This window comes from Poecilia reticulata, linkage group LG14 (assembly GCF_000633615.1).
Source record: "Poecilia reticulata strain Guanapo linkage group LG14, Guppy_female_1.0+MT, whole genome shotgun sequence".
Taxonomy (NCBI): domain Eukaryota; kingdom Metazoa; phylum Chordata; class Actinopteri; order Cyprinodontiformes; family Poeciliidae; genus Poecilia; species Poecilia reticulata.
In genome coordinates, this window is record NC_024344.1 from 18472262 (window position 1) to 18499695 (window position 27434).

A 27434-nucleotide genomic window follows, 5' to 3' on the forward strand; every position below is an offset into this window, starting at 1 on the left:
CATGGTCCGTGCCAACCTGAGCATGCTCCTGAGCACAAGCAGAAAGATAATAATAACACTGCAGGTGAGGCTGCAGATGCAGACATGCCAACTCTCGTCAAGATCAAGGCTTAAAGGTCCTCCACACACGTGTAGGCGGAGCCGTGACTCTGAAACGAGAGACTTTCTCCTCCGAGCCTGCAGTGACATGAGGGGCTGACTTTTCCTACAATTTTTCTTAAGAACCAGTAATATTAAGAAAAAGGGAAAAAACAAGCTTAAACCTGTGTATGTAACAATAGTTTGTTGAAAAAACAAACAATTTCAGGCGTTTCTTGGCTACTAGGTCTGACTGGATTCTGTTTTGTAACACACTAAATATACTGGAGGTTCTTTTACAGAGTTTGTGGCTTGAATGCAATAGAAAAAGAATGAAAATACATCAGAGTCTGAAAGAAATAAAAAGATCTAATTTTCAGGATTTGACCAATCAAGTGTTCCATTCCACATTCTGGGCGACTGATTGGCACATCTTCCATTCTACAATCCTAATAAATCCAATATCTTATTCATTCCCATGTTTAATGACTATTAAAAATTAAAGCAGAGTTCATTGGAAAAGGGTCAAAGGCTTTTAATACATCACACCCTTGGTCTTTACAACCTGAGCTCCAAAACATCCATCTGAACAATCAGGTACAGTAGTACAGTCGGTGTTCCACAATCCTTACCTACATAGGGGCTTGGGTGCAGCGGTTCGCCATGTCAACAAAGAACATATCCCAATTTTAACAGCTCAAGATTCCTAATATTGTCTTCAAACATCGAGCTGCAGAACAGAGCCAATGTTACCATTGTTACCTGTTGGTAACAATGGAGATAACAATGGTAACATTACCTAAAGGCGGCTGTGCAGCGTTCCAAAAAGTCAATAAAAAAAAACATATTCCAATTTTAACAGCTTCCAGGTCAATGCATCATTCCCAAACAGTGAGGTGTAAATACAGTCAGTGTTATTGCTATCTACAGGCAGCAGTGCAGGCACTCAAAAAGTCAACAAAAAGGTATTCTACAGATTCAACACATGTTCATGTCTAGTGAATGTTGCTTCCCCAAAAACAGTCAAACAAAAAGGTTTATACATTCCATTTACAGTGTGCACACTACATTTAGCTTTTATAACAATTAGGAGATATCTACATTGGTCCAAGAAAGAGTTTCAAAAACAATACAAATGCCCTACCAATGTGTGAGGCAGCTGGTAAGTACGGAAGACAGTTCTGTACAAAGTTCACAGTGCGTTTGTTCCTGTTAGCATGGTGCTGAGGCACACTGTGGGCTGGGGGACTCTGGGCTGGGGGACTCTGGGCAGTCTTTGTCCTTGTGCTCCGTCAATTTGAGAATAACAATCTTCCTTTGGAGCTGCTTGACCTCCGCTGCAGGGGGTTCCTCAGCCACTGGCTGGACTGCGCTCTCTGTTAAGTCCTGGCAGACCTGCGGCGGCAGCAGCATGGTAATGACGTTCGAGTGTCCGCCCTGCACTGCTAGGTGCAGCGGGCTGAGTCCCTGCTGGTCCGACAGGCCACCGCCATCTGGACAGTGAAGGATCAGTTCTTTGAGAACTTCACTGTGCCCATTCTCTGCTGCCAAGTGACAGGGGATACGCTGAGCGCGGTCAGACACGTAGGGGTCGGCCCCCTCTGCAATCAGCATCTTGACTGTGGCCAGGTGGCCCCGCTGAGACGCTAGGTGGAGCGGTGTGAGTCCTTGGGCGTTTTGGATATTTACGTCTGTCTGGTGTTTGATGAGCAGGCGGGAGGTGCTGGTGTGACCCGTTTCTGCCGCCACGTGTAGTGCCGTGTTTAGCTCGGACGACGTTACGCGGACGTCCGCCCCCAGTTCGATCAGGATCCGCGCTACTCTGTACTGCCCCCTTTGGGATGCCAGATGCAGCGCCGTACGGCCATCTGTCGTCTGGCTGTCCACGTTCACGCCGGCCTGCTTGACCAGCAGCTTGACGATGCCCAGGTGCCCCTGCCAGGCGGCAAAATGAAGCGCCGTCCAGTTGTTCTTGCCCTTGACCTGAACATCGGCGTTGCGGCTCAGCAGCACCCGGATCACGTTCTCCTGACCGTGTTGGCATGCCACATGGGCCGGAGTGCGTCCCTGGCCGTCAGTCTCATTGATGGTCGCCCCGCGGTCCAGCAGCAGTCGCGTCATGGCCTCGTCTCCGTTCTGGGCTGCCCAGTGCAAGGGCGTGTATTGGTCCTCGTCTTTGGCGTTCACATTAGTCCTGCGCCGACCGAGCAGAAGTTCGGCCAGTGGCTTCTGGTGCTTTTCCGTGGCTAGATGGAGAGGCGTGGAACCGCGAACGTTCGGAAGGTTTGGATTGGCGTCATTCAGAAGGAGGAACTTGACGGCCTCCTCGTTACCCAAAGTGATGGCAAAGTGGAGGAGGCTGTCTCCTCCTTCCAGAGGAAGATCAACATCCTGAGGCTGGAGAATTTTCATTAGCTTAGCGATGTCTTTGGTCCTGATGGCATCACATAACTTCCGCTTCTGGACTTCAGCGGAATCTGGACAGTAGGAAAGAACAAAAACGGACTTTAGAAGACTGATTACTCATTTGGGGTACACCTCCACCTGTAGGTCTTTAATTATCTCTTACCAAATGTGGTTTCCTTTTCAAAGGACATGGACATGATGGAGTCCTGGGATGAGAAAGCTGAATCTGCGGAGGAGATGCCCGAGAGTCTCTTACAGGTGTTCTCTTTGCTGTGGATGCTGTCCTCCTTCACTCGATCAAAGCTCCTTGAGATCCCAGAATCCACCTGGTTCAGCAGCTCCGACAGACTGTAGTCTTTTTCCGGCAGCATGGCCGACTTTGGACGCACCGGTTTGCTGCCGTTACTCTGTGGAAAAATCATTCGGTTAGCGTCCAACCTTTGGACAAACAGTTCCCTGACATTCTGTACATGACATTACATTGACAGTCCAACATGCCGCTGGGACTCGTTTCATATTTCACTTTCAATGGCAGCTCAATGGAAAACCTGTGATTGTTTTCATTTTAAATGCAGCTGGAAACTTTAAACAACTTCCTTTTTGTTCTTACGGACAGTGCTGCCTATCGGCTTTCACCAAGCCGGAGCTGGATGTTTGCTTCTAGTCACGTACAGAATACCTGAACAGGCCGGAAACCACAGTGCAACACACACAGGTTGGTCAACATTCCTCTCCTGTGACGAAATGCTTGTTCTGGACCAGACATCTGACTTATAAAGCCATAACCTCATCTGATACACTGGAGAGAGATAAACTCCTTGGTTACACATTAATAAGCGAAGCAGCGTGCCGATTCAACGACAGCAAGAAGCTGCAGAGCATAAAAATGAGGTCTTCAGTGGCTGTTCAAAACATTCTGTTAAACTGTTATGGTCGGATCTTTAATAATTAAACATCTACATCTAATGATAACAAGAGAGTTCAGCTTGAGTTCATTTCAAACTCAGTATTCCAGCTTGTCACAGGCGGTGATTGGGTAATGGTTTGAAAAGTGCAATCTGCAGATCTCAGTAGCCAGAGGCTCCCATATCAGGTCAGAGAGTTTGAGACGTATTTATGTGCGAGGCCTTTTAACGGCTTCAATGTCAGGAGTTAAACTTTACAACCTCAAATAAAACCTAACAGACAGCCAGGGCAGAGAAGTTACATGTGGCAGGGCGGATCTCTTCATGCCTTTCTAATCAGCCTGGCTGGAGTCTTTCAAACCATCTGCACACTGAATAGATAATCCTGACTAAGACCTGATAATAATCTAGGCTATTACGCAAAAGCAGACAAATGCTTCTACTATGTTTTTTTTAAAGTGGGCTGTGAAAATACCTGTACGGGACGCATGTTTAACATAAGCATCTAGAGTAAAGTAATTAGGAGTCCTGTCATCTCTGCAGGAATTCTTACGGTGTTTGATTTATTTTCAGATCCACAGAATGCCACAACTCAAGTGGCTTAATGAGGACTGCAGCTTAAAGAAAACGTTCTATTGGACTGATGTTGGTTTTAGATTGTTCAACGAGAGGGAGAATGTGATTTAGGATTCTGATCCGATTCAGAAATTATTTGGCTAGACGACAAAATCAAGTGACTTTCCATTGATTATCTAATTGTTATTGGCAGATGACATATAACAAAGATCTGAGTCTTTTTTTTCTCCATTCATAAAATGCAATAAAGCAAAGAACTCTAAACATTTTTCATTTATAAAGCAGTCCTCTGTGATTTCTGTTATTTTTTGCAGTCAAAATCACTAATTTGATACTGCGACTTCAGAAATATTTGCAAGGAAATTTGCAATATTTTCTCCTCATTAACCCCCTTACAAAATCTACTTCTAGAAGAAAACAGATAAAAACGACAGCGAGCAGACAGATTGGACACACAAAAATGTTCATGCCTTTGAAGAACCTAAATAGTTGGACTTGTGTTACTCGCTACATCTTTCATAACTTGACATAAAGTAATTTTTGAGGCAGCACCTGTGGGTGGGAGTTAAACCAACGCTTTTGAAAAAAATCACAATAAACACAATATTCCATCATACTGAAAAAATGTGGGGATTTGTTAACTCTGCATGAATTTCTGGATGGACTGACAAAAGCATCAACCAACTTCTAGCAAAAACTGCAGCACATTTTTTCCACTTTATGCAAACATAGTATTTAGTTCAAAATGTAATTGGACGAAGTCAGAGCTGGCACGTTAGACCTTAAAAAGAAACGGATGTTGGTCTCGGCCAAGAAAAGCCTGATTGGTTGCTCAGCTTCCCTCGTTTTCATCCAACTTTTCGTCCCAATTAACAGCCTGAACTACCTCCATCATTATTTAATAAAGATAAGACCTGATCTCAAAATCAGTGTGTGTAATCCTGCCATGACTTTACCTGGTCACTGGCGACTGGGTTGGGGGACAAGGGTTCTGGTTCTGATGATGTTGATAACCTCGGGGTCCTGGGCTCATCTTGAGGTTTGGAGCAAAGCTCCTCAGCTTCAGATGTAATTTCTGAGAGAAGAAAGTAACGAATCAAACGTCATGTGCAGGTGAAATTGGATCAAAAAGAAAGGAAAAAGCATCCCATACTAGCAGACATGAGACAGTTTGTCTAATTGATGTTTTCTTTTAGAGCAAAGATAAAAATAAATAAATAAATAAAAAGTCCACACCAACCTTGAAAGGTGGGTCTGGCATTAGGGCTGTTGACCCAGCAGCGCTGCATGAGGCTCAGGAAACCGGCGCAGGTAGAAGGTCGACTTCTTGGCACCAAACCCAGATCTGGACGAACTCCTTTAACCACTTTCACCATGATCTGCAGGATGTTGTTTTCTCCTAAGGAGGAAAATGCCAGTTTAATTATTACCCATTCGGACATATTTCATCCTAAGACTACATCAGAGTACACCGTGTCCCTCTACCTACAAGAACAACCGGCGATGCGCAGCGTTATCACCATCTTTCTTAGCGCCCACACACCATGTGCTTGTTTCCCACGGCAGCCTAAATGGTCTGACCCAGTTCTATCCAGCGGTGGGAATCAGCCAAGTCAAATGATTCACAGAGAAGACGGCACAGCTTAAAGCAGCTATTGTAGCCATAAGGGGGCGGCACGGCAATCAACCTGGCAATTCCTCACTTTTTCTTTTTTTCTGGGTCAATATAGGCAGCGCCAACCCTGCCTAAAGTAGGTGCCAGTTGTTAAAAAAAAAAAAAAAACAAGGCTACACTATACGCCTGGGAAAACGAAAGAAAAAAATTCCAACCTTGCCCAGTCCACCTGCCTGCTGTGGAATTTCGACAGCAAACATGCTCAGGTACACACCTTGAATACTGTGGTCTGGAGGTTTGTTGGAAGTTTAAAAATAAAAGGGAGGATTGATATTGAGATGGAAATAGCTGAAAAGTTGTCAAAGCAACCGGCGGTATTATTTCTCCCCAACACGCCTCATTTGTTTTTCTTCACAAAAACCGTTACTGCTTGTGTTTGTGCTGCAGGCCTTACCCTGGTAGGGTTTCTTCTGTGTGAGAATGCCCCAGATCACGATGGAGAAGCTGAAAGAGATAAAACATAAATAGAGAAAGAGGTGTGATTTTCCTAGAAAACATTAAACTGCACATAAAGTGGTATTTAATCTAAAGCTATAGAAGTCCAAGGTGACTGTTCCAGTGATATCAATGCGCATGTTCGTTCTCCAGCAGCACATTTTGTTACTTTTACTACTTTTTCTACTCAGAATGCCACATAACACCAAACAGAAAGTATTTCTGATGCAGAAACTTTCAGTGTTTCCTGACAAAATCACGGCAAAGACTGCTAAATCGCCGCTTGTCCTGTAGTCCGGGGTTGTCCATTGCAGGTCTTGAAGGACCCGGTGTCCTGCTGGGGTTAAATGTCTCCTTGCTCCTACACAGCTGATGTAAACGGCTCTACAGAGCCATGCTAACGAACCGTTCTGTTGACTGTGCTGTGTTGAATCAGGGTATCTAAAACATGCAGGTTACTGGTCCTTGAGGGTTTGATCACTGTCACCTTCCAAAAGGAGGGGAAGCAGCAAAACATTGCTGACGAGGTCGGGTATTCAGAGTGCTGTATCCAAGCATACTGTTACAAAATTGAGTGGAAGGAAAAAGAACGGCCATGTGAAATAAACACAGAACGGCCTAATGAAATAAACACCACTTAAGAGTTTGACAAAGTGTGTGTATATGTATAATATATATATGGAGATGAATCTGCATATTAGATAGCTGAGGAATGCTGTTTGATGAGGTTTTGTTGTATGCTAGTAACTGGGCCAGACTTTAGAAAGGACTTAAAGGGGCAGTAGCCCAGGGCTCTGATGTATTGGGGTGGGGTGCACAGATTTTATTTTTTTACTTTTATAAATACATGTTTTGCAGACATGATACTTTACATGGAGTGGTAGGCTCATGTCAGGTGATATGGGATTTTATGACTACACAATACAAATTTTTTTGGGGGGAACAACATGGAGCAACTGGCCAGGGCACATATTAAACTCACCATCATCAGTTGGTGTCAAAAGTTCCTGCATAATTATATATAGTTTTACCTATTAATGCGCTGAAATTTTCATTAGCAAACTATTTTTTCTCTAGTGGATAGGGCACCAAAATGAATTCCAGCCCAGGGGCCAAAATCAAATTAAATCCGGCCCTGGCTATTAAGTATAGCATGAAATGACAAATTGGTTTGAATTACTTCCCGATTTACGATTCTAAATTAATCTACCACACTTGATTGACAACGGTACTGGATGAGAAATCTGAACAGGAACACCTGCATTTACAATCAACAAACTGCGTGTCAAGTTCTGAGGAAACCAACCTGTAGACGTCGTGCTTCGTGTCCGACACTCTGTCCTTTTCTATGATTCTTTCTGGCGGCAGGTAGGCTATGGTGCCGCAGAAGCCCTCTCTGCTGATGTCATCAGTCTGGGCCAGGCCGTTCCACCGGGCCAGGCCAAAGTCAGATATCTGAAAGGAGATCAGAGCCTGAGTTCAATCGCATCGCCAGCGTCGGATTTCTCGTGAAATGCCATCGCAGCGATGACTAACTTTGCCCGTCGAGTGTGACAGGCAGCTAAGCTTTTATTATGTGCACTGAATGGTATGATGAGGGCAACACGGCCATGTCCCAACCTGCCGGAGAGGAGAGGCCCTGTATATTTGCGCGGAGGAGTGCACGCCCAAGCACACACACGCGCACACACTCTCAGAGAGGGAGATTTAATGGAAGCTAAATTAATCCTGTTGGAACAGGCCCGGCTGAGGTGTTTACATCCAGGTATTAAACTCTAGAAGTGACGGTTCCCACCCATTTACAAGCTGCACGGCTGAACTGCCTAGAGGTTGCAGAGAAAAACCTCAGAAACACCTGTCAGATGAGGGGAGACATTCTCGTGTTTTATTTGAATCTTTTGCGATGTTTCCATGAAGCCATTCCTTCGCTTTTGGTGCCGAAATGCGAGAAACAAGGAACGAGATGTTTGCAAAGCAGCGCTCCGTACCTTGACGTGGTAGTGGCCGTCCAGCAGGATGTTGGCGGGCTTCAGGTCCAGGTGGAGAAGCGGCGGGTTCATGCAGTGTAGGAAGTTCATGCCCACCGCCGTCTCGTGGATGATGCGGAAGCGAAGTTCCCAGGGCAGCGGCTCGTTGGCCAGCAAGTTCTCCAGGGAGCCGGTCTCCATGTACTCCATGACCAGGCCCTGAGGGTCGTTGCAGATCCCGTATACAGGCAGGATGTACCTGAATTTGGCTGCCTCCATCTTCTTCGCCTCCTCGAGGAGCTCAGAGCGATCCCTTAGTTAAGAGAAAAGAGTTGACTTTTAGATTGCAAAACAGTTACGCCAGATTTCCCAGTATAACTCAGTCCAGTTTGATGTATAAAGCAGTTTTAAGCTACAATAAAAACACTAGATAAAAGCCAATATAATTATTACACTGCAGAAAAACAGACAAGACCTGCCATAAAATGAAAAGCTTAAAAACAACCAAAAAAATCTAAATTAGCATCTCAGGTACCATCAAAGGTAGCGGTGCACTGATGGCAGTTTGCTGGACGATCACTGATCTTTAAAAAGTCTGCCTTGCCGATTCAGATTTTTGACGACACCTGATTTTTTTTTCTGAAATGGTGCAAACAATGTTGCTAAGTTGGCAACAGTGACCTAATGAGCGGGTCTGCCAGACAGAAGCAGAGGTAAAAAAGATCAGTGGATAAGACTGGCTTCACATGTAAATATCGTCTGATTGAAAAGTGTCCTAAAATGAAGGAAATCAGAGCTATTTATCAGGGCTATTAATCAAACGCCAATTCAATGTAATCAGAACAGAAAAGGCCTTTCTAAAAGTGCAAAGGAGCTGCAGAGATGCCGTCCCGCATAGTAATGAGAAGCAGTTGATCAGGTGACTTAAGACAACAGAAGGGTGTATTATCATGCAGCGACTCAGAAAGAAAGGACAGGGCAAGACAAGGTAGGTGGCAACAAAGAAACGTTAAAATAAGTTCTAAAATGTATGGGAGTGTCAGGAAGCGCAGCACAAACAAGACAAATGTGCTCACATTATGCTACTTAACGGACTCGCAGCACATGTTTCATCCATCTGTAGCACAGCAATAGCGAATCCCCTAACCCCTAACATAAAGTGCCTTAGAGTAATCTCGCTGTGTTATGATGAACACGTGGACTGCTGTCTCAAAGTGCAACACAACACGCTTCCTCAGCGCGGGGCCAGGCAGGAACGAATAAAAAGCAAAATGAAGGGGGCCCAACACAGCGCCCTGTGGGACCCCACACAAAACAGGAACAGTGAAGAACAGTTTGTCGGAAAGTTTGCTCAGTGAAGCTCAATCAAACTGCAGGTGAAATTTCTGCAAGTCATCCTGGTTTTGTTCCTCATTTCTAGTTGAACACTTTTTATCCAACGTTCCCTCTTATTAAACATTAACCTGCTTTCGTTCTGACCTGAATGTCGGCACACGTCGTTGCTCGGTTCTAGAATAAGCTAAATGCCAAGGAGCACTTTTATGGATGTCTGTACTTCACTTATTTGTCCTAAATTAAAGTGAACAGCACTCTTTAAATCTCATAATGGCCCTTTCAAAGCCTGGAGAACATTCCAGTTTTCACATAGTCCAGAGGGGGTTGAACAACAGCTCACGCTCTGCAGCTTTATCAGCTCACTGACCCTGCTGCAATATCTCAAACACAACTGTGCAGGTCGTGCGTGACCTCGGTTCACTTATCTCAGGGGCAGGCCGTTAGCCTGCTAATGATCAAAGTAGGATAAATCCCACTCACTACGCCGCCGCTCACTCGGTTTAAACTGTGAAATGTGGTGAGCCGGACTGGGAATCCTGCTTCTCAAACGTGATCAAAATGAAATCAGATGAGTGCAAAAACACAGGAAAGAGAACTTCATCCCTCCTGGAAAGGCGTGGAGGGAGGAAAACACAACAAAATCTAACATTAGATGGAAAACTGGGTAAGAACTTGTTTGGTTAATGCTTCATCTAATTCAAGTAACTCATCCGGATCAAACAATGTCCCTGCTTTAACAGAGGGAGGCCTGGACAGACCGGTTCCGCCGCTTCTTATATTGTCTGTGCCACACAGTGGCAGCCAGCGAAGCAGCCAGACAAAGGTGGCTTTCAGAACCTGCTGCTGGATGTCATGTGTGGGTCAGTGCGCAGGCTGAAGACAGATGACTGTTTATGTACCTTAGCAGATGTTGATGGAGGAGATAACATCTTTGGCTTCAGGTAGAGGAGAAGCAGCATGAATGAGAAGGGAGCCGACAGTCAAAAGGTTCAGAATGTTTTCGTGACATCCGTCAGTCTCAAGCGGTTGATTTCACCACCATTATTAAACACAACAGGCTGGGGTTTAAAGAGCCACCAGAGGGTCTGTCATATAAAACAAATCAGATTCATCTCTTCGTTTTTCTTAGTTATCTCCTTCCCACTGTTCTCACATTGACGTTGACAAAAATATTAACACATTTTCTGACTTTTAATCTCTTCAAAGCCATTTTTTTCCCCTGCAATTCGTTTAATTTCTTAGAACATTTCCTCCACACAAAGAGCCTTACATGCCAAATGGATCTTTTTGCAGAGGTGACATTCTGATCAGTTTCTTTTTTGTTGTGCAATTACAACAAAAAGTTGTCCAAAACAGATTTCCTGATAGAGTTACAATCAACACTTAAAATTCTAATCACAATAAACATTCACTCATCTAATGCAATTTCCACTACATGGTGAAATGTCTTCACCAGGCAGACTACACATTATTATAAACAGTCCGTGCTTTTCTCGACTCAGCGTTCCAGTTTTCAGTCATTTAAATTTGTCTTACTATATAAAATATTAATGTTCACTACAAAGCTGTGGCAGATATTTTTTTAAAGTGAGTCTCTCAATAAGGAACCTGCAAAATCCAGAAACTGGAACAGAGGAAGAGAGGAAATAATAAGGAAAGGAGACATATAAATGAGAGGAGAAAGAAGGTAGAGCACCAGAAAGAAGGAAGTATTACAAAATAGGTAAAGAAAGATAGGAGGAGGGAAGGAAACAAGGGCAGAAGGAAGTAGGGAAGGAAGGAAATAATGAAAAAAAATTAAGGAAGAAATAAGCGATTGAATAAAGTGTAGAACTATTGATGTTTTTCCATGTTCTTATTTCCTTACTCTCCACTTGTCCAGATATACAGAAATCAAATTCCATACATTTCCAGAATTTTTCCATTAAAAAAAACATTTTAAATGAAAAAAATGGCACAAAAATCTTAGAAAGGACACAGATTTCTCGTTTTATTTAAAAAGAGCAAATAGGAATAAAAAAAATTACGATTAAGTAAGAGTTGTTTTTTTTTTAAATATACAAATATTATGTAATCTATGTCAACAACAAAATGTCCAGGAGGGTTAGTGGAAGGGATCTGGTGGTTTAAAGAGCAACTAGTAACAAAACCAGCAGCAAAAGAAGCTTCCGCTCACAGGCTCTGTGACGGAACAAGCTCTAATAAGGACTTGCAGGAACCTGAACTTACAGCAGCATGGCACAAACACCTGGAAGAGAGAAAAAAAAAAGAGTGGAAAAGGCCTCAACTGCCTTCAGGAGAGACAGACGTGCAAATGTCAGACTACTCTAGATGTTTGCGCAATCTCCAGGAGTGCCTGTGGGAAAGAAGACCCCTCCGCTACTCCCACACATCGACTTCAATGGGCCGCTCCCCGGGGTCAGAGCGTGATAACATCTCTGACTGGAGGCAGGAAACATTTGGGAGCTCGGGGTTGTAGCTTTGAATGACCTGGAGACGTGGAGCTCGTTCTGTGAATACACAAGGATGTCGTGACTCCACACGACTCATCTGTGTTGAAATACCCTGTTCCAGGCACTCTGCGCCCAGACTGTAAGCCACTGAGTCACCCGCCTCTACCTGTTCTGGACGTAAAACGGGAGGTGAGAGGTGTGAGCCGTGGGTCAGGTCTGTGAATGCGGCTCTTTGACAGACAAAAGCAGAAGCCAGACACACCTCGGCTCTGCTGGAGGAGAGCTGAATTCCTTTAAGCCTGAGCCAAGAAGTTTTTTTTTTATTACTCACTTTTCATCCAGATGAAGGCAGGGAGGACACTTGATGGCCAGCCATGTTTTCCACTTCACATGCCGCACTTTGTATACCTGCCCAAATCCACCTGAGCCTATCTTCTCCCAGTTGCCAAACTCGGAGGAGTCAAACGTCTTTAGCAGCCCCATGTCCTCGTGAGGGGAGTCCGGGACGTCCATATCCATGTCGAGGGACCCGCCAACCGGGGGAGGATAATTCCTGTATTCCTTCGTCTCCAAGATAGAAAGAGTAGCAGCACACACAAACACTAACCTGAACAGCCTGTGAGCTCTTCCTTGTTTTTTGCCCCAGTCTACTGCCAGGCAAGACTCCTCCCACTTCCCCAGGTATGGGGGCTGGGCTAGCTGCTGTGACATCATCCGGATGTTGAAACATGGAAAAGTTCACAAAGGAAAAGTGACAGCCAGCAAGGCACCTCGGTGCCGATTGTTTTCAAGGCACCCCGAAGGTCTTGGTTTTCTCACATATCTGCCCTGGAACAAACAACAAGCAAAAAAGACTGGGTCATATTAGAAAGTACACCTTGTTCCCACCAAACCCAATCACTCACCTGACACCCCAGTAAGGTAAATGTCACAGTGGGAGACAGACAGTGGCTCAAAAATGTGCAAATTTTGTTGTCCCTACATGTAAAGTAAGTGAAATTAAATTACCTGAAAAAAGTTTAAAGCAGAAAGGAATCCACTTTTTTTTATTTCAGGTATGGATATGTATTCACACCGCGTGGCATGTCGATGTAAATAGAAAAACTTCAAAGTATTTTATTTGGAGTCTATGTGAGAAAACATGCACATATTGAATAAATCCCAAGAGAAACATAAATCCTAATAAATACTGCAAAGCCCAGCAACGAGAACTTTTACAAGACAGTCCTGGAAGAAAACCTGTTAGAGGCTGCAGCGACCCGAACCATAGAGGAAATTAATGTGCTAGAACAGCCCAGTCTAAGTCCAGAACTAAGTCTAATTGAGAAACTGGGGCAAAACTTGAAAATGTATGTTTTCGAATGTTGCTTTTGTCTTTGCAGGTTCAATGGAACCTGACTGAGCTTAAGTTAGATAACAAATAAGAACCTGCAAAAATCCTGCAAAGCTGGTTGAGACATACCCTAAGGACTTGCACCTAGTTGGAACAAAATGGGGGCTCTACAAAATACTGATTTGCAGAAAACGGAAATGAAAAGCAAAAAGCATGTTTCTCTTACAATTCTGGACTACCTCGTTATTGTCCATTGCATAAAGCCCCAATAAAAGACAGTACAGTTTATGGTTTTATTGTGACGAAATGTGCAAAAGGTTCAAGGGGGTAGATTTCCCCAACCCAACTGAAAACTGGTCGATGTTTCTTTACAGGCACCTACATCTCACTCAGCTGTATCAAAGCAAAAATGCTTGTGTTTCTTAATCTAATCATACTAATCCACTTAACAGAAAGTATTAAAAAGTCTCTACATGCATGAATGTCTGCAGCTTGTTTTTTTTCACCACCTGGATTCAAGGAAGACATGATGTCACCTCCTCGAATAATGAAAAAACTGGAAGGACCAGATCAAAGGAATAAACATGTCATCAGTAAGGCTGTGGGGGCAAATTATTCTGTCAGAGCTTCATTCCGAGATGAATGCTGCTGGTGAGGTGAGCAGTGTTCACTCCCCGGAGGCTATGGCCCTGGAGGCCTTTACCAGCAGCAGGAGGCAGTTCAAAGGTGAAAGTCAAAACTGTTAATCAAGCCATTCTACAAAATGCAAACGTATTCTTGGCCGACAGCTTCACACCCCTTGAATTTACAATTAAAAAAGAGCTTTTGTTGGTATTTAATATAAACCGGTTTCTTTAATTGATTTCATCAACTTGAATAAAAACGAAAGAAATCACCGCATCTTTCTTTACCAAGGCGAAAACTCAAGCTTCTTAACGTAAATAGTGTTACGGGAATGTTCCAGCACGTGTGTAATTTCATGCTAGTCTTTGTCGCCATCTAGCGGTCAAATATTAAATTAGATTGTACATGTTAGCTTAGGGTAACATTTAAAAAGCTTACCTTTTTCTGAAGAAACACATGAATTCGTCTTCGTTTTTCAAAAACAATTGTAACAGGAAAAATATATTTAAAAAATATTCAAGGAATGTAGTTCTAAAACATCGTGTTGTAGGGGAAAACCTAATGGGGTATAACAAGCTAATGGGGTTCCACGGTAAATAAGTTAGTTCTGCGCATGCTCAATGAGCTTTACTCATAAAAAATTTTCTGAAGGTATAACCAAGTTTTGGTAATAGTGCACTAGTCTACATGTGGCAACAATGCACCGTCTTCCATATCTAAAATAAAGAGTACGGTGTTAAGATGGAAATCTTCAATAAAAACATTCAGACCTGGACTAAATGTCCAGACACTTGGTGGGAAAATGAGTTGTCAGCTTGGGAAATTTAAGTCCAATTTATTTTCTATTAGTGAAAAGAAAACACCAAGCTTTAAACAATTAACTGTTCCAAATGCCGGTTCCTTAAAGGTAGAATATCTAAGTTGTTCAATAAAAAGCTGAAGATCAATAGGGATGTCAGTATTTGAAGGGGTCTTGCTAACAAAATCATCATCATAACCTTTGTATTGACCTATTTTGTTTTTAAACTACAGTTCATGTATGCCCATATTTTCACATTTATCTTATAGTACATACCAATAACTGGTGGGTTGCTTTTGAATTTGTGCTTTATGAATTTGCAAAGTCAAGCACCAACTGCAAAGTTGTAATGCAGTGGTATTGAATTCTGTGGTGGAAAACACACACAAACGCGCAGAAAAACTGAAAAAAATGACTTTTTTTATTTTACATATAAACAAAAACTACAGTTTACATGAATCAAAAAAATATTTCATCAGCGAACTTTAACATAAAGTTCTCCCTTTGAAAAGTCCCTTTTACAATGCAGATTCATCTGAATAAGAGGCATGCTTTGAAAGGCTGGAAAAGGCAAGCGGATGTCTGAGAAATATTGCTTTGGTTTCAACTACAGGTGGTATGTCACTGGGTTTTGGGTTAACATACCATTTCTTTCATGCTTTATTTCGTCAATAGCAGCCACTTAATTCTGTCAAAAAAAAAAAAAAAAAGGAAAACAAGTCTGTACACTTCATCTAGTTTCAGAGGCATCAGAGGGAAATCAGTCTGATAAAAAAAAAAAAAGAAAAAAAAAAAGGAAGAAATGCTATGTAACAATGTCTAAGTGAGGTGACCTGCACCTCCAGTAAGTACTCAATAGCCGAACATCTGCTGGGCGGAGTTGCTCTGCTGCTGCTGTTGTTGGGTGGCTGTCGGGTTGCTCTGGGCTGGATCTGGACCCCGACTCTGGGTCTCCTGAGGTTCTCCATGACTCCCATCCATGTGGGTGACCTGGCTGCCCTCGGCAGCTGGAACAGGCCTCCAAGCCAGAGTTGGCGCCTCCAGCTGGTGGCTAATCGGGTTGACCAGAGTGGTGAGGTTGATGAAGTGGGCCACGGACTGGGGTGCTGCACCGTTGGTAGGACCCACCGTCTCTGGGACAAGTTCAGACGGTCTATTGTGGAGCATGGCGGAGCCGCTGACGGTGTCGAAGGTGACGGTGAGGATGGAGTTGTCTAACGTGAGGGGCCGATCGGTGGCGGTCAGGTGGCCCACGGCTACCGGCTGCAGACTGGTGAACTGGGCTTGGGAGTGGCTGGTGATTGGTGTGACGGTGATGTTGGTCAGTCCGACCGAGCTGCTAGGGGAGGGGGCTGACGGAGCGTTGGGATCAGTCAGGACCACAACCTGGAACACCAGAGGTCAGATTTATTGACAAGCTAATTTACTGGTGACATCACAGAGAGGAAAGTCACTCCAGTTTTCCTTCTGACGAATATTCAACCAATAATATACAGTAGCTACGATATTGTTGCATCCATTTCTTCTTAAGGAAAACCCATCGTCTCCTCCCTTCTTCTAAAAATGACAACCTCTTAAAGCGGTGTCTCTTGAGAAAACTTGGCATCTAACCTGCTGGATGCTCTGCACAGCAGAGCTCGTCTCCGTCTCCTCGCCAACAATGACGGTGTTGAATTCGGGCATGGCCGAGTGCCTCGGCTCAGTGAAATCGCCGTAGTCGTCAGACTCGGAGAGCTCCGGTTCCACTAGGACTCTCTGCTTCTTCTTGGGGTGCCGGTTAGGTCGGACAGGCTTCTCATGGGACATGCCGTCTTTCTCCAAGGACAGGGTGGGCTGTCAGACCAGACCGTTCACAAAAGCACAGCAGCAACAGACCAAGTCAGATTTGTTTTTCTGTGTCCAACCAGAGTCCCCCTATGTTCTGAGTCATAATATCTCCATGCCAATCCTCAAGGGTAAACAAACCTGCACAATACTGATGGAGGAATTAGTAACTGTTGAGTTTTCTTGAAAATCATCAAACTCATCAAGTCTCATTGGCGCCACCTGCAGGCAAAAAAAAGGGGAGTCTCGGTGTGAGGCGGAATAAAAAAAAATTACACAAGACTAGCACTACTTTAATTTTACTCAAATAAAACTACAAAATAGTAACTAAAAAAAACTACTAAAGTAAAAGTGAGAAAATATTTGGTAAAAAATACTACAAAACAAAAGTCCTTGGTTTGAGATCATAACATGATTTAATTAGGGCTGAAAAGATTAATCAGACTAATTAGTTAGTAATCGATTAATCGTTAACTGGAGTATAAAACTAAAAATAAAAAGGCAGTTTTCTGAAGGAACAACACCCCTACAGCAGTAATTAAGCTACAACTGTAGAAAAATATATACATTTTGCATTTAAGATAAAAACTTCTTTGTCTGTAGATCTGTGGTTCAGATTCTGTAAAAACTAAAAAGTCTAATACTAATAACTACCCAGTTATCAATCCAAAAAATAATCAACATCTCAGCTCTACAGTGTATTGATGGTAAGTCCAGAAGAAAGGGCTGAACTTTTCACATGTTAATATCAGAGGTATTGTTTTAGCTGCACATGCATCCTTTGCTTCAAATGATCAAACATACACTGAAGGAATGCGGTTATTGCATTTTAGGCAATAAAATCTTAATTTTCTTATTTAAATAAGACATTTAATTATTTGTTTATTTTAATATTAAAATTGTGTAAAAAAAAGGCTTATGTGGTTACATGAAAACTCTTCAGACTGTGTCAGTCGCCAAGAAACCTGATAGAATAATCGCTTAGACATATCCGTTAGCTACAGCCCTAGATTTAATTATTAAAAATTATATATATATAAATAAAAGTATGGTGTAGTAAAACTACTCCCAAAAGTACTTTTTGCTTCCCAAAAAAGCTACTCCAGTAAATCCAAGTAGTTGCTACCCACCTCTGGTCATATAATCATCCCCCTGGGGGCTCGTCCAGGCTTACCTCGGGGTGTTTGCGGCGCAGATGGCGGTTCATGGAGGCACGGGTCGACACCTTAGTCCCACACAGGTGACACGACTGGGCTTCCACCTTTTCATGGGTCAGGTGGATGTGCTTCTGCAGCATGTACTCCGTCAGGTACTTCTTGTCGCAATGTTCACACTTCCACGTCTTACCCACTGCAGCAACAATGAATGGTCAGTTCAGGACGCTGTTGATCCCTCTGTAAAATGCTGGCTACATAAAGTGTACAATACTAAACTATTTTAATTAATGGTACATTTTAAAGATGCATCAATCAATATTTCATTTTATAACAATGTAGGAAGTCTCAAAATAACACACAGTAATAAAAGCTCTTCACCTTTCTTGTTTTTGTTGTACAGATATTATTTGTTAATTTTCTTCTTTTTTTTACGTTTTTACCAGAAAATAAATGCTTTCTTCTCAAATTTTTGTGGCTTTGAGGGTGCATTCACCCATTTAGTCCACTTTAACCAAACTCTAGTTTGTTTGGTTAGAAAATCTGCTTCATTTGGGGAGGTGTGAATCCGGAATCGAAATCTGACGCGGACCAAAAAAATGCGAACTCTTGGTGCTCTACAAACCTAGACCTTGGTTTGATTAAAACGAACTCTGCTTATGAGAATGCCAAGTGGTCTGGAGACTGCTCCAAAAGCAGGAAGTGGATTATAGCGCAAGGCATTGTGGGTCAAAAGTACCAAAACAAATGTGTGTCTAGTGCAAGTGAAAGAAATGGATGACAATGTTTTGCCAAAGACAAAATAGAAATCCTACAAATGCTAAAATCTAAAGAAGGAAATTGCGCTCAGTGTCTTCAGAGGTTTTTGTGCCGATTCCTTCAGTGGTTCTTGGTGCAGCGCCACCACAGGCGAAGAGGGGAACAGGTTTCTCGAAGGGTTTGCCTCTTTTGACACAGTACAGTGTGAAAATGAACCACAGCTGCTGAAAACGTAACAAATGTTGCAATTTTGCTCCCCAACAGAACCAAGTCTACCAGACTATCAGGAGTGAAAACGCCTTCAATGCGAAACAAACTCCTGTCTCATGAGAGACCGACCTGTGTGGATTAGCTTGTGCGTCTCCAGGGTTGTCCTCTCGCTGAACGTCTTCCCACACAGTTCACACATAAAGTCCTTAACACCTGTAACCAAGTTGGTATGGAGATAAATCAACAATAGTACGAACGTTTTAGCTACATGGAAAAGTTCACAGAAACATCCCAAACCACCTGTGTGCCTCTTGAAGTGCTTCAGCATGTTGACTTTTTGGGCAAACTTGCGGTTGCATTCTTTACACTCATACTCTTTGATGCCTTTGTGAAGCTTCATGTGGTGCCTCAGAGCATGCTTGGTTTTCATGCCTGCAAAGGGAGACATTGCCAATATATGATTATAATCTGAGAGAGATCTAGCTTCAACTTAGTAAAAAAAATGAGGGGTGTGATGCAAACCTTTCCCACACTCTGCACACAGATAGTCCCGGTTGTCATCGTGAACCCTGAGGTGCTCCTTCAGCATGTCCTTCCTCGCAAATGATTTGCCACATTTCTCACAGCAGTGGCTCTTTACCCCTGGATCATGACATAGGAGCAAAGACCTTAAAGAAATGTTCTGGCATTCAAATAAACAGGAGAAGAAAATAATTTGATTTATTCCCCCAACTCTTTCCAGAAGGTAATCTTGAACGAATCAACAAATATCAATTAAAGAATATCTTAATGATCGGAATCATTCAGACAGTAATACCGACACAACTGCCTCAACTAAAAATCGGATCTTTTTGTGGTAATTGAACACACCACACAAAAGCACGATTAGCTAAAAACAACCCTCTTCAGAGGGGGAGCCGTAAACTAAAGGAAAACAGACTCAGTTAGCAATTTTCTTCTGCAACCAAAAAACAAAACAAAAACAGCTAGCCGACTTATGAAATCAATTCCCGTCTGCCTTAGAGAACTAGCGATAACTGAGCAAAGCAGGCTGTTAGCACATAGGAGTAACATGCACAGAGCATATTGTGTCCAACATAAAAGCGACTTTAAAGTTATTCCGTTTTAAGATCCCATAGAGTTCCCAGCGCGCTGCTCACCAGTGTGGATAATCTTGTGTCTTTCCAGGTTGCCGATGCTGTTGAAGATTCGACCGCACATTTCACACGGATGGATGTACCTGGAGGACAGAGCCAGCTGGACATTAACTCATCTTTCACACGACTTGCACTAGATAGCAGAGGCGCTCCCTGCTGGCTTACTTCTGCACTGCAGGGTCGGGCAGCTGCTCTCTGTGGATGACCAGGTGAGCGTTGTACGTGGCCTTCAGAGCAAAGTGACGGTTGCAGATCGCACAGCTGTGACCTTTCTCCTTGTGCTGCTCCATGATGTGCTTCAGGTAGTCTCTGCCCTTTGCAAACGACAACTAGGCACACGGAAGCAGATGACTTGGGTCACCGTACTGATGATCCCTGGGAAACGGCCTGCTGTCCGGTTTGTATTAAAGTCTGACAGCTAGCTACAGGGCTACATATATTTCACCTCATGGAACCGTTTCTCATCCGCTATTTTTTTTCTCTTTAAATCAAAAATTAAGCTTACTTGACATTTCTTGCAGTTGTATTTGTGGTGATCGGGATCATCATCCTCATCTTCTTCATCCGTTTCATCGCTGTCATCTGGCGAGATGCCGATCTTCTTGATGAAGTCTTCTCTCTCTTGCTCATCCATTAAAGCAATGTCCTGGAACCAAAACAACTCCATCAAGTCATTATTATTTTCTTTCACATATGTCTTTCCTGATGTTGAAGATGCAGATCGGATCAAGTCTCAGGGTCACCTTGAAATGCACGTGGATGTGGTCCCGCAGGACGTCCACGCGGAAGAATTTCCGGCCACAGATCTCGCAGGTGTATTTCTTGTCTCCATGAGTCAACAGGTGTTTGTTCATATTGCTCCTGCAAGAAAACACCTGCGCACACAGGCAGGTATGTGTGTGACGAATACGGCATCTGAGAGCACTTCTACTGCACGTCTACTTCCAACCAGGTGTGAGACGGGCTGCCGGCAGAGACAAAGCCTTACCTTCCCACAGATGGGGCAGGGAGACGGTTCCTTCCTGTACTTGGTCCCTTCCTCTCCGTTCGCCTCCAGCTCTTCTTTCTTCATCTGTTTTGCGCCTGTTTACAAGTACGATACGTTGAAGACGATGAGGGTGGCTCAGCTCTGCATGTCCAGAGCATGACATTTTTTGCTCTCTCTTCTTTGCAAAGCAGCTCAGGCCAAGTCAGGATGGTTTCAGAGCATTTAGTCGAGAAGAAGATCAAGGTTTTTAATCGTGTCTTCTCATTTATATGTTTAGCAGTCCCTCCATCACGTTGTGACTTTGTGTCTGAAGCATAATTTTACTCATCGTTCGCAAATTGTCCTGCAATTTTCACCAGTAATCGCAACTTTTCCAGAAGTCTGAACCAACCACATAAGGTGGACCGCATTTCTTTCTTTTCAGACCAATCAGGCAGCTTGTCTGAATTTTGACCAATCCTTTCTAATTCCCCTTCCAATTTTACTTCCTGTTTCACAACATCTCTTGAACGTTGAACCTGCAAGATGAAACAGTAACATTTGCGGGGTTTTTTTGTGCCAAAAACATTTTGAGATGTTCTGTAGGATTTGTTTCTACTATGTTCACGTTAAAGCGAGTTGCATCTTGACAACTCCTCAAGAAGTAGATTTTTTTAATGTATTAAGATTGCTACTTTGAGAAGATACTTGAAAAAGTTATTTGGACTTTAAACATCAACTATGTGAAAAAACAAATTTTTTTTTTAGGATGATTAGGATGAAAAAAAATTTTTTTTTTTCTTCATGTTATTGCAAAAGTAAAATGTACAAAAAAAGTACAACTCTGATCGCAAAGTTTTGAAAAAAGTGCCACAAAATGGGTAATTGTAGGCCGCAACAAATCACAAGAAAACATGCCAACATCTTGCGGAGGCCAGTTTAGGGTCGTTGTCCAGTCGGAGGAAGAACCTCCACCACAAACTAAACCCGTTTGCAGCCGCTCTCCCAGGTTTTCCCGCTCTGCGGCTGCAGCGACTCACCCGCGCTGTGCCTCCTGTGGTGCTCCTGCATCACGTCTTTGCGGTAGAACATTTTGTTGCAGATCTCGCAGGAGTAGAGCTTCTCGCCGTGCTTCTTCTTGTGCTTGGAGAGGTTGCTGTTGGTGGAGAAGAACCGCGAGCAGATGTCGCACTGGAACGTCTTGTCATCTGGGGGACGTGAGAGACAAGGGACGAAATGAAACGAAAGAACAAAAGAAGATGACACAAAAGCGGGACACAAAAGCGGCTTGGGAACGTCTTAGGAGAAGAGCAGAGAAACGGCACCTGTGCGGCAGTTGTGGAACTTCAAGGCGTTTTCCAGACGAAACGATTTCTCGCATGTGTTGCACTTGTATTTGTAGTCTTGGTCAGGCTGCAGAGAAACACAAAGACATCAACCGGCGGGAGAACGTAAAAAGCCGGGGGCGACAGTCTGGAGTGTCGCTCACCATGTTCTTGCTGTGCTTGTAGGAAATGTGCTGCTTCAGACTCTCCTTACGGCTGAATAACTTGTCACATTCGTCGCACTTGAACAGCTTATCACCTGAGACGGGGCACAGAGGGATCCTGTGATGTCACACACTGCACAGCCACTTTTGCTCGATCCACTCCGGTTCGCTTTGTCGCACGCTGCGGTAAAAGACGACACCTGGCTCTTACCGTGAGACCGGATGTGTCTGTTCAGGTTGCTGCTGTTCTGGAAGATTTTACTGCAGAGGGAGCAGCGATAAACCCGCTTGTGCTCTCTGGCTTTGTGCCTCCTTTGGACCGCCACGCCGTCGCAGGACGTGAGCAGGCCGCCGCTCTCTGACGCCGCAGCCGCCTCCGAGGCCACCAGCTGCAGGCCTCCCAGCATGGGCTTTACGTCTGCACACATCAGGAACACACACACACACACGCACTGATGAGTCAATCTAAGGAGATCCGCTTTTGGGCTAGAGAGATTTAGCTGCAATATTTTGCAGGGGTGCACCTATTTATTATCGTGCACCAATTTAGTCACATTTGGGAGGTTTGTGATCAGCCGATGTTTACGTGAGAAACTGATTTTCTCCATCTCTGCCATCCAAGTTAGTTTGTCTGAAACTAATAAAATTTTTAGGGTCAAGAAATCTAAATCCTAGTATCTGCTAATTTGTCTACGACCGATCCAAAAAGCCAGATGTTTGGTGTAATCCCTAAAAGCCTGACTATTCTCTTTCTTACCTTTGGTCCTGCTTGTGAAGGGGCCCGCTCCAGGCCTGCGTCCCCTGGCTCTCCTCCCGCGGCCCAGCCCTCTTTTACGGCAAACCTGGGCCGTGTGGGGTTTCCCTTCCTCAACACCAGGGGCAACCAAGGACTGCACTGAGGCAACCTCACTGCTGAGATCCAGGGTTATACCTGGAGTCAATGAAAAGGAAATGAATGGGTTGGAGCACGGAAACATGTCTGGATCCCAATCCTGTTGAGAACAAATACTGAGGACAGAAAGCAGAAAGCTAAGAGAAAACACCGCAAACTTGAAATTTAAAGCTGCCATTTACAGATTTGTGAGAATTCAGGTGATTGATGCTTCAAGCGGTTTTACCTGCATTGTCGTCTTCAGCCGTGTGAAGCAAGTGGGCGTCTGATATCTTTATTTTAGCAGAGGACAACGCGACATCTGTTCAGGAAGAAAGAGCAGAAGGCACATTGTTTCAACACTGGCTCACCAGAATCTGTGCTGTAAGGCCTTTGTGATGGACAGTAATTGTGATTGCCGATTTCCCAAAGTTAGGAAAACTGAGGTTGATTTATGAGGCAGAGCGACAAAAGTAGAGCGTGGTTGTGAAGAGAAAAAGGATGTAAATCTTGTTTCAGTTTTTTTGTCACTAAAAGTCTAAAACATATGGAAAGTGTTTGCATTGGAAATTAAAATGAAGTCAATATTTTCCGTTTGCATGATTGCTTTTCTGATGTCTATCTCGCTCTCTTTCTACCAAAATAGAAAGAGATCTATAGAAAGAGATCAACGCAATCTGGTGCGTTGGTCTGGACTAGCCCCTTGTTTTGTTGAAGGAAAGTTTTGTTTAAAGAGACTTTGGTGTCCATCATATTTGTCGTTTAGGTTGTTTTATTTCTGATATTTAAATTCCCTTTCAGTTCCAGTGTTAAATGTCCCTTAGAAATTAAAGTTCATTGATCTTTGACAGGGTGTACTTTCACCTGAGACCTTAAAATGGTCTCAAAACAACAATATTATTATTTATCGCGATAACTTCTGGGACAATTTATCGTCCAGGAAAATTTATCGTGACAAGCCTTGTATTCTGCCCTCTTCCCTCCGTGGTGGTGGTAGTTGATAGGAGCAGGTTGGAAGATGGATGGAGTTTGTATTGCAACTCAAGAATTAGAGTGGCCCAGTCAAAGACCAGACCGAAATGCAACCAAGAATTTGTTGCAAGATTTGAAAATTGTTCTTCACAGACGCCGATAGTAAATCATGTGCTACTTTCTTTTAATCTGTCTCATGAAATCCATCTAAAACACGCGAAGGTTTGTGGTTTCCGGTTACCTGGTGGAGGCAGCGGTGGCGGCAGCTTCAGCATCAGTTTCTCCATCTTCTTGGCGTAGAAGGCGCCATACCAGACTCTCAGCTCCGTTCCTGGGAGCAGGTCCTGGTAAACAGCAGAAGCACATGTAGGAAGAGCGCAACCCTCGGATAGCGTGAGGGCACGACCGGGCAGGGTACCTGAGAGGTGTTGAAGTAAACGTCGTCGTCCTGCTGGTAAGCGGTCAGGTTCTGGTGCTTGTGGTCGGCGGCAGGTCGCACCAGCATCATCCAGTTGCAGTCGTCCTCGCTGCTGCAGTCGAAGCACACCACGGTGCCGTCCTTCTGGAAGATCTGCCCAACAGACGACGAAGCATAAACGCAGGGCTCGAATCGTGTTCCAAGTCATGAGGGTTTATCTGGTGGCACCTTCAGAGGGAATACTCCTTCGTTCTCCAGAATGGGCACTCTCTTCGCTTCAAAGGGTCCAAAGCGGGTCCGCTTGACCAGTCGACGCAGGACGAACACCCCCTCCTCTCTGTTACCCACCTCTCTGATCTCCAAGCTGTTAGGGAGAGATGATCTGACGCAGGACAGAGAGAGGGAGTTCGTTTAAAAAAACATTAGCAAAATTCAGCAGGATTTCAGGAGCTACACACTAACAATACCGGCATTAGTGGGTATTGTTAGCAATAGCTAAACAGGGGATGTAATGGGGTTGAATTTGCATTTATTTTGTTGGTTTGCAATTTTAGACAGGAGTTTGGAGTTCAAATTTGTTAAAAATTGGACATTTTTAAGAAATGAGCAGAAAACAAAGTCAGAATTCATTATTCCATATTAAGAGACTAAGAAAAAAATATGCATCCATATTATGCAGCTACTATGTGCAGCAGTGTCCTGGAGAAGTCATTTTTACCATGTAGTTTCAACATAGTTTTTATTTTATTACAGCTGTGCCACCAAATAACACAATACAATTCTAAGTCCACATCATCCCGCCCTTATTTCCAATGCAAACAACTGCAGGCCTAAATTCCTCCACAATGACGCAAAAACTTCTTGCCAGTTATTAAAGTCACCTGATGGTAGATGTTGCTGCATCGATCTGTTATTAGGTTTTGGGGGTGACTAGATTTTTTTTATCTTTATAAAGAAAATAATAATTTGAAAACAACTTCTTGTATTTACTCAGGGTACATTTGTTTTATATTAGGGCTGGGCAATAAATCAATAATCTATATCTCGATAGACACATCATCAATACCAATAGAAATTGCACAATGCACGTTCAATAATTTCACTGAACTCTGATCCAGAACCGCACAGCATTCTGGGGAATGTAGGCAGAAGAAACACTTTAGCCTCTTCTTCTCACAGCCAGCGAAAGCAGGTTTGGTGAAAATTCAACTAACTTACTCACTCTTTGGTTACCTAGCAACAACCTGCTGAGTAACTTGTAGCAGCTTCAGGTTTTATCACCATGCCTCATAACTGCTTATTAAAAAAAAATCATGGCGTGAAGTGAAGGAAGGAAATTAGAACAACAGCTCGAGATTAAATTCTGGATAAAAGAGGCAGCATTAAGATATCTACAACAAATCATCATCGATATCGACTGATATGAAACACAAATATCGTGATACGTTTCTCCGCCATATCGCCCAGCCCTATTTTTATATAAAAATTTGTTTGATCTGAAGCATTGCCACAAAAAACCCGGAAAAAATAGAAATCGGTGCTTCTAATGTTATAACTTTAATAACTATTATCTCAGTAGCATTAGGCATAAGTGTTGCTTTCATGAGAGAGACTCTGACAAACCATCCAAATCCAGCTTGGACGGTGTTCCCGAGTTGCCAACTCACCGAGCTCGACTGAGGACGAAGGAGTCCTGCACGGTAACCAGGGGTCCCAGTTCCGGACACTCCGAGTCATGGTACTGACCACAGTCCTCGCACCCTGTGGAAGGGATCACACCTGTCAACACAGCCTGCTCCCACGCTGTCAAGAGTCAGAAAGACAGTGACGGGTGGATTCATACTCACAGATGAACTCATCTGGGGTCTGCTCAGCCATTATGTCAGCCTGCACAGAGAGGAGACGGATTTTTATTCTGTGTTTGGCCATGAAACAAGGAGGAAGCCGACAACATTCAGCTCATATGAACACAACTACTTGTAGGAGTGAGTGTTTAAAAGAACCGAACCTGCATAAGTATTTGATGGTACTGTTCGGCTGTACCTGAACACATCAGCCCCTCTGTCAGATAACAATGTGTTTGAAAGCACTAACTGCGTTTTTTATTTTAATGTTTGTGAGTCAGTCACTCGGAGGCTGCTTTTTTTTCCCCCCATCTAAGAAATCCGTAAGAGTTGGGATCCAGGATTTGAGTGGTTCCCAAACTCTAGCCGGGTTTTAACTCCGATCTGAGCGGCTTCTCTTCTCTACAATGTAACAAAGAACAGTCGGCATGGCGGCTGGATCGGAGACGCAAACCCCCAAACCGGAGTCGGTGCTGTTCAGCGCCGGGGTGACAGCCGTGGGAGCGGCGCAGAGAAGCCCCGAGCGACCCGGACACACCGGCTGCACCTGTGCTGGCAGACTGCGTCGCCATTTTGATGGAAACGCGAGTAAATTAGTGAGGAAACACGTTACCTTTTCTGCAAAACAGCCTTCATTTAGCGAGTCCTGACTCCGGGTTCCAATCCGCTCCAGAAACGGCGCAGGACCGGAAGCGAAGCCGAGCCCATTGCATTTTGGGAGCTGTAGGCTGAGAACAGTAGTTATAGCTCAAACCTGAAAACAAGAAAAGACCTTAATTACAACAATTTATTATTCAAGAGCTGTTTTACTTTAATATTACTGTTTGAAAACACTGCTACATTTGTTTGTTTTACATAATATCATGCTTTTATGATGAAATTTGTTTTACATAAATTTCGAAGTATATTAGCTTATTTAAAAGCTAATATGCGCCGTCTTGCAAAGGTATTCATACTGCTTTAACTTTTTTATTTTGTCATATTAGAAACGTAAATATATTTAAGTTGTCTGTTTTATCCAAAGAAAAAATATAATTCTTAATTATGAAGTGAAAGTGAAAGAAAACTTAAATGAAAATTGTATGAAATGGCTTTCCGATCCCGTTACTATCAAACCCTTTTGTAAATTTCAGTTTAACCCAAAACTGTAGGATGTAAATTACGAATAAACGCCCTGAAAACA

General features: G+C 43.5%; 2 protein-coding genes across 2 annotated transcripts; both read right to left on the bottom strand.

Moving 5' to 3' along the window:
* Positions 1–589: 589 nt before the first annotated feature.
* On the bottom strand, positions 590–12559 carry ripk4 (receptor-interacting serine-threonine kinase 4). The gene is made up of 8 exons (XM_008428225.2): positions 12162–12559; positions 8064–8355; positions 7382–7530; positions 6035–6084; positions 5206–5364; positions 4922–5040; positions 2648–2891; positions 590–2555 (listed from the first exon to the last, which is right to left on the bottom strand). The coding sequence occupies exons 1-8, from the start codon at positions 12542–12544 to the stop codon at positions 1291–1293; spliced, it is 2661 nt and encodes an 886-aa protein (XP_008426447.1). The 5' UTR covers positions 12545–12559; the 3' UTR covers positions 590–1290.
* A 2430-nt stretch (positions 12560–14989) lies between these two features.
* prdm15 (PR domain containing 15) lies at positions 14990–27223 on the bottom strand. The gene is made up of 24 exons (XM_017308691.1): positions 26865–27223; positions 26255–26294; positions 26075–26168; positions 24636–24789; positions 24408–24560; positions 24231–24333; positions 23265–23339; positions 22904–23077; positions 22358–22564; positions 22147–22241; positions 21983–22070; positions 21698–21865; positions 20679–20773; positions 20434–20565; positions 20196–20336; positions 19856–20019; positions 19694–19773; positions 19056–19175; positions 18834–18965; positions 18663–18746; positions 17585–17760; positions 16552–16632; positions 16198–16419; positions 14990–15972 (listed from the first exon to the last, which is right to left on the bottom strand). Exons 2-24 carry the CDS (start codon positions 26283–26285, stop codon positions 15439–15441), a joined length of 3303 nt encoding a protein of 1100 aa, XP_017164180.1. The 5' UTR covers positions 26286–26294; positions 26865–27223; the 3' UTR covers positions 14990–15438.
* Positions 27224–27434: the final 211 nt, after the last annotated feature.

Excerpts from the sequence above, each read along its gene's own strand:
- ripk4 (XM_008428225.2), bottom strand. The coding sequence starts at position 12,544 with ATGATGTCACAGCAGCTAGCCCAGCCCCCATACCTGGGGAAGTGGGAG. Across the intron at positions 6,085-7,381 it reads ACGAAGCACGACGTCTACAG|CTTCTCCATCGTGATCTGGG; the intron begins GTTGGTTTCCTC and ends TATCTCTTTCAG. Across the intron at positions 2,556-2,647 it reads TGAAAAGGAAACCACATTTG|ATTCCGCTGAAGTCCAGAAG; the intron begins GTAAGAGATAAT and ends CCTACTGTCCAG.
- prdm15 (XM_017308691.1), bottom strand. The coding sequence starts at position 26,285 with ATGGCTGAGCAGACCCCAGATGAGTTCATCT. Across the intron at positions 20,774-21,697 it reads CCACAGGAGGCACAGCGCGG|GCGCAAAACAGATGAAGAAA; the intron begins GTGAGTCGCTGC and ends ACTTGTAAACAG. Across the intron at positions 18,747-18,833 it reads GCACTTCAAGAGGCACACAG|GTGTTAAGGACTTTATGTGT; the intron begins GTGGTTTGGGAT and ends ACTTGGTTACAG.